The sequence below is a fragment of the Psammomys obesus genome, unplaced genomic scaffold (genome assembly GCF_907164565.1).
Source record: "Psammomys obesus unplaced genomic scaffold, mPsaObe1.curated_primary_1811, whole genome shotgun sequence".
Lineage (NCBI taxonomy): Eukaryota > Metazoa > Chordata > Mammalia > Rodentia > Muridae > Psammomys > Psammomys obesus.
The window spans coordinates 1-6,164 of NW_026595811.1; the positions used below are offsets into that span (position 1 = coordinate 1).

Consider the following 6,164-nt stretch of genomic DNA (forward strand, 5'->3'; position numbering starts at 1 on the left):
AATTAGATTAGTAATGGCTAAAATCCAAAGCTTTCTGGTTGCAAGATACTTGTCAGCTCTTTCTGGTAAGGGCCCACCAATTCACTGAAACATCAATAAAAATAACCAACTGGGCTTTGTTTGTTACAGTGTAAATTGGCACAACTGACCCCAAACTTAAAAATTTCTTGTCTCTTTGTTTGATTTTCATTTAAGGGCTTTGAGTTACAATGATACAGATTTGAAAAAAATATGTACATATATTTGAACAAATTGATGAAGGATGGCAACTCGTGCTGTTTAGCCATTTGCAGAGAGAGATACTCTAAGATTCAAAATGACAAAATTTTCATTAAGGTTACCATGTAAATTCTTTTTTCTTAATAATAGATGTTATGTCCTTACTGTTTTAAAGGTTGGAGTCACAACAATTTTAGGTTTATGTAAAGAGAGATAATGTCACACTGCTCTGAAAACTGCCTTATCCTTTTAAATGTGAGATATTTTCACAGGGGAAAAATGTTGGTCATGCCTGTGTAAAAAAGACACAAGAGGCTTAAAGATGAAAAAGTACATGACAACCCAGTTTAGTCCTAAAAACTCAAAAATTATATTCATATGTTTAAGGGATCTCAGGTTGCAAGTCTAGGGGATTTCAGGTCTAGGGGATCTCAGGTCTAACCTCAGGTCTAGGGAATCTGGGGTCTAGGGCATTTGACTACAGGCACCTCTACTCATGCATACGCACATCATTAAAAGTAAAAACAACACAACAAATATTAAGAGTTTTTAAAAAAAATAATAAAGTCCTGTGATTCTGTTGCTGCCCTTTGGATCCCTTTCCCCTAACTGGGTTGCCATGTCTAGCCTCAATAGGAGAAGATGCACCTAGTCCTGCTGCAACTTGATATACCAAGGCGGGTTGATATCCGTGGGAGACATCCCCTACTCTGAGGAGAAAAAGAGGAGGAATGGAGAGAGGGGAGGTGTGAGGGAGGAACTCGGAGGAGAGGAAGAAAGGAAAGCACTGATTGGGATGTAAAGTAAATAAATAAATCAATTAATGGAAGGGAAAAAGAAAGAATGCATACCTGAAAAGGTGAAAGAAAAAGTAGAGTTGTGTGTTGCGATCCAGCCAAGTAACACTCTTTCCCTGAGACAAGTCCCATGCTCATTGGGTATTGCCACTGACAGCTCTCTTTCCACACTTTCTCCCCCACCACAGCTCTACGACATGTTCCATTCAGTGATGAGGTACCTGCCAGGACCACAGCAACAGATCATCAAGTACACGCAGGAACTGGAAGATTTCATGATAAGGAAAGTGAAGCAGAAACAGAGTACCCTGGACCTCAATTCCCCACGGAACTTCATTGACTCCTTTCTCATCCACATGCAGGAGGTGATCCGAGCACTGGGGATGGAGGTCTACAACCAGGGAGCTGGGAATCACTTTAGAAAAGAAGGAAGAGCCCATCCAGCCCTGGGATGGGCCTCACAGTCCAGCCATGGCTAACCACACTGGTTAGCTATTGAGCTGTAGAGCCCTCTCCATGGGGACTGTTGGCTCCTGACCCCGGAGGACAAAGGGAGCAGATGTGATGAATGGGGAAGGGGAAGAGGGAGGAGAAGGGTTTAGACAGTGAGTACAACAGAATAGCTTTCTGAGACCAGTCTTAGCAAGATTGCTCAACTTTATTCAAGGTGAACAAAGGCTACATAGTTCTTGGGGAATGGGTGGAGGGTTCCCAGGGTAGATGCACACCATTGGCGGGAGGTTGAAGTGCCAGGAATGCTTTATTTGCATTTGGCAGCACAGTCCTATCATATGAACAGGAACACAGTACCTAGTTATCCTGTGGGCAAGCAGGGGAAACTGCCAAAGGCCAGGATCCAGATATGGTTAGAGGCGTCTGTCCCTACAGATACTCCAGATGAGGTCAGGCAGAGACAAAGAAGCCCCTGCTGAGAAAGGGAGTCGTCCACTCTGCACCAAGCTGGGGAGAGGTGTCCAGACATGATGGACTGCAACAACAAGAAGCAGAGTCTTCCAACATTGTGCCTTATCCAAGCCAGGACATGGGCAAGCAAATCATCATGCCAACCGATATTCCAGCATTCCCCTGTCAGACACTGTCCTCAGTACATTCTGCTAGACACCTGTTTAGCACCCCTTGAAGCTACTGAAGAAGTTTCTGTGGAGACTAAATCTCACAAATGAGGAGACTTTGCGCAGAGTTTCTAAGTGACCAGCCTGACATCATGTAGCGAGGAAACTGAACACACCCCACACATACGGGTTGACTCTGAGGCTTTTGCTATTAGCCACCACGTTCTCCAGCATTTCACATCCCAGTTATGAAATGCACATAGATATATATGAGTGGTGCGGGCAACATGAGTTTATTACGTGGCATAAACGTGCTCCACAGCAGCCGTGTGCGTTGGCACATTCCTGTAATTCCAGCACTTGAGGAGGCAGAGTCAGGCAGATCTCTGTGAGTTCGAGGCCAGCCTGGTCTACAAAGTGAGTCTAGGGCAGCAGGGCTACACAGAGAGACCCTGTCTCAAAAAAACAAACCAAAAAAACAACAACAGCAATAGAAGAGTGCTTCACATCTGGAAGAAAGGACTTGGAATTCTGTAGAGCTTGAAGATCTATAGACCCCTCATGTTCTAACTGTTCCAACCATGAAGAGTGACATCAGAATGATAGCTAAAGGACAGACAGTTGACACGACAGAGAAACAAGCAAAACTCATGCAAACCCAAGACTCCGCACACGACTTGGAGATTAGGCTTTCCACCTTTGGTCTGGACCCTTTGAGAGCTGGGTCCAAAGAAAACTCCAGAAGTGGTGGCCATGGGGTCCCCTTTCTCCCTGAGGAACTTAATCTGCAGTTAACAGCTGAGAGGAAAGAGGAAATTCTATTCCTTAGTGGTGGGGCTACCAGTAAATTTCTCTTTCTCAAGTAAAAAACAAAAACAAACAAAACCAAAACCAAACCAAACAAAACTGTATTCACCTGTACTCATGCAGCCAACCCTACTTACAAGCAGTTGGCCACACAAATAAGAGGTCATAATTGGAGGAGGGCTCACGAGAAATAAGAAAGGGTTCAGTGGAGGACAAAAGGGAAAAGGGAACTTAACAGGGGAATAAGTTCAAAGTACATATCACATATATGTCTAAAAAATGAGGACCCAAGGTTCAGTGGGTGTGGAAAGGGATTCATCTGGGAGGGTTTGGGAAAGGGTGTGAATGTGCTCACAATACAATAAAAGAAATCCTCAAAGAATTAATAACATATTTATAAAAGAATGACTAAAGGTTTTTAGAAAATTAAAACCTTAACATCCCCAAGGGGGTGATCACCTGATGAATGGATTTGTGTTCCTTATCTCTGTAGCAGAAGAAGGACCTCAGTTCAGAGTTTCACATGAAGAACCTGGTGATGACATCACTAAGCCTGTTCTTTGCCGGGTCTGAGACTGTCAGCTCCACGCTGCGCTATGGCTTCCTGCTGCTCATGAAGCACCCAGATGTGGAGGGTGAGGCTGGTGTGGGGCAGGGAAAGTTGGGAACCCCAGATGTTCCAACCTCTTCCAAGTTGACCACAATGACTCCTACCTCTCTCAGGTCCCTGAATGCTCAGACATGCCCTCCTATGCGAAGACAGGGGCATCTTAAATGCATAAACAGAATTCTCACTAGCAATTAAAATATGATACATCTCTGCACTGATTTCCCACTGGCTGCCAGATTCCTTCTCTCTGGTCCATGCCCCGACACTCTTCCCTCCCCCACCATGGTTCTGTAGTGAAAAGGATAGAGAGGTATGGAGATATGTTTCAAATGGACTATATGCATGCCATTTACAGAGACATGCAGTACATACAGTTTTACACATTTAAACTATTGCACCTGCTCTGAGGCCCCTGGGCTCTTAAACACATCCCCTCTCCCCTTGTACTCCAGCCAAGGTCCATGAGGAGATTGAGCGGGTGATTGGCAGGAACCGACAGCCCCAGTATGAGGACCGCCTGAAGATGCCCTACACCGAGGCTGTGATCAACGAGATCCAGAGATTTTCTAACTTTGCTCCCTTGGGCATTCCTCGAAGGATTACCAAGAACACCACATTCCGTGGCTTCTTCCTCCCCAAGGTGCAGCCGTACCCTCCAGTCCTCTTCCTGGGTCTCAGTGCCCCTTTCCAGCTATCGCTGTACAACCCACTCTGATTCCTCCAATCAAAGATTTCCTCGACTACCACCTCAGTCTCGCCAGGACCCTCTGAGTAGATCACTGTCACCTTTCCTAGACTTGGTGGCTCGGGAAATTCATCCCCCACTTCTTGTCTCACTGCTGGAACCCCAAGTTCTACCTGCTCTTCTGCCTTGATAGCCTCCAGTCCCTCAACCCCTGTGCTGGAGGCACAGATCGTGAGTCACTCTGACAGCCTGCCTCAGGGCATGAACCCCCTTGATCTCAGTTTCCTACCACAGGCGACACATATCTTATCCCCTCAAAACTGAAATTCCCTAATGCCCCTCTCTCAGGGACCCCCAACACTGCACCTTCCAGTTCTCCTCACCTGGCGCCTTTGCACTTCTGGGAGGTGCTATCTCCATCACTCTACTTCTCGAATCTCCTTCCTTCTTTCTTTCAGGGCACTGAAGTGTTCCCTATACTAGGTTCTCTGATGACAGACCCAGAGTTCTTCCCTGGTCCCAAAGATTTCAACCCCCAGCACTTCCTGGATGACAAGGGGCAGCTGAAGAAGAACGCTGCTTTTCTGCCCTTTTCCACAGGTAAGGAAACACTGGGTCACTAGTGCTCACACCAAAGGAAACTCATGTCAGCTCCCCTCACTGTGATACAGCCTAGCATCATTCTCCTGCACCAAGTCCTTTTGGAACCTAACTTCCAGCCAACCATGTGCAACCCCTGTACCTACCAAGCACAAGCGTCCGGACACAGGTCAAAGTATCAATGGGATCAAGGATAACTTTCAGAGATGGGGAAAAAGCAAAGCACAGACTGAGTCTGCCAGCTTCCCCAGGTCATGCTCATACAAGCAATTCTTCAGACTCTTGGAAAAAGGGGACAACATCCAGGTGGTGATGGTTCATGCCTTTAATCTCAGCAGAAGCAGGTGGATCTCTGAGTTCAAAGCCACCCTTGTCGACAAAGTGGGTCTAGGACAGCCAGGGCTACACAGAGAAACCCTGCCTGAAAAAAAATAGAATACACAGACAGACAGACACATACAAACGTACGTACATACATACATACATACATACATACATACATACATACATGAGGGAACAGCCAAGCATCCACATTTGAGAGTATAATTGGTTCAGGAAGCACCTGGACTTCCCATTTCACCGACCAACATCCTGTATAGGGAAACTGGGAAGGGCGAGGTTAAAATCTTCCGTGTTCATTTTTTATGCTCCAGTGCTGCAGCCCCTTCTCCCTAAGAGAATGCAGCTGCGCACCAGGTACTGAGGTGTGGTGGCAGTGAGAACCGCCTCCACTTTTGAGCTCCTTCTCTCTCTCCTCTTCAGGAAAGCAGATCTGTTTGGGAGATGGCCTGGCTAAGATGGAGCTCTTCCTCTTCCTCACCACCATCTTGCAGAACTTCCGTTTCAAGTTCCCAAAGAGGCTTCAAGACATTGATGAATCTCCTAAACCCTTGGGATTTACGAGGATCATACCAAAATACACCATGAGCTTCCTCCCCATCTGATTCTGGGTTGAAGCAAGGTGGGGCAAGAGGAAGGGGGACACTGGAGAAGAGCCAGAGCGAAGGGAGAAAGGGAAAACTGCACATTAAGAACAGATCACATGCAGAGAAGAGGCAGAAAAGACTACTCACTTTGCTAAAATCGTGACGGTAATAAAAAAAAAAAAACCTGCAGTGGGCAGTGGTAATAGCAGCTGTCACTCACTGAGCAAGGGTTGGGTTGTTTGTCAGCTCTTGGAATGTTGCCCCATCACCCATGATTCAGTACTTTAAACAAGAGCAGTCCCAAGCCCAGTGTGTACATCACAAAGGAGGAGCTTAGAAATCTGAGTCTAAGCTGAGGTTTAAAAGACTCAGGTTAGCTCAGCTCGGGGCACTGGGACTTTATCCTCAGCATTCAGGAGGGAGAGGAAGGTGAGTCTCTAGGAGGCC

General features: G+C 46.4%; 1 protein-coding gene across 2 annotated transcripts; it reads left to right on the forward strand.

The window, feature by feature from the left end:
- The first annotated feature begins 1,027 nt into the window (after positions 1 to 1,027).
- LOC129685895 (cytochrome P450 2A1-like) lies at positions 1,028 to 5,429 on the forward strand. Of its 2 annotated transcripts, none has more exons than XM_055619416.1 (4): positions 1,028 to 1,381; positions 3,393 to 3,531; positions 3,959 to 4,146; positions 4,650 to 5,429. In XM_055619416.1, the coding sequence occupies exons 1-4, from the start codon at positions 1,043 to 1,045 to the stop codon at positions 4,812 to 4,814; spliced, it is 831 nt and encodes a 276-aa protein (XP_055475391.1). In that variant the 5' UTR covers positions 1,028 to 1,042; the 3' UTR covers positions 4,815 to 5,429. The 2 variants fall into 2 exon arrangements, with proteins under 2 accessions (XP_055475391.1, XP_055475390.1); XM_055619415.1 differs by having other exon boundaries at positions 3,390 to 3,531; positions 4,650 to 5,203.
- Positions 5,430 to 6,164: the final 735 nt, after the last annotated feature.

Excerpts from the sequence above, each read along its gene's own strand:
- LOC129685895 (XM_055619415.1), top strand. The coding sequence starts at position 1,043 with ATGGAAGGGAAAAAGAAAGAATGCATACCTGAAAAGGTGAAAGAAAAA. Across the intron at positions 3,532-3,958 it reads GAAGCACCCAGATGTGGAGG|CCAAGGTCCATGAGGAGATT; the intron begins GTGAGGCTGGTG and ends CTTGTACTCCAG. Across the intron at positions 4,147-4,649 it reads GTGGCTTCTTCCTCCCCAAG|GGCACTGAAGTGTTCCCTAT; the intron begins GTGCAGCCGTAC and ends TCTTTCTTTCAG.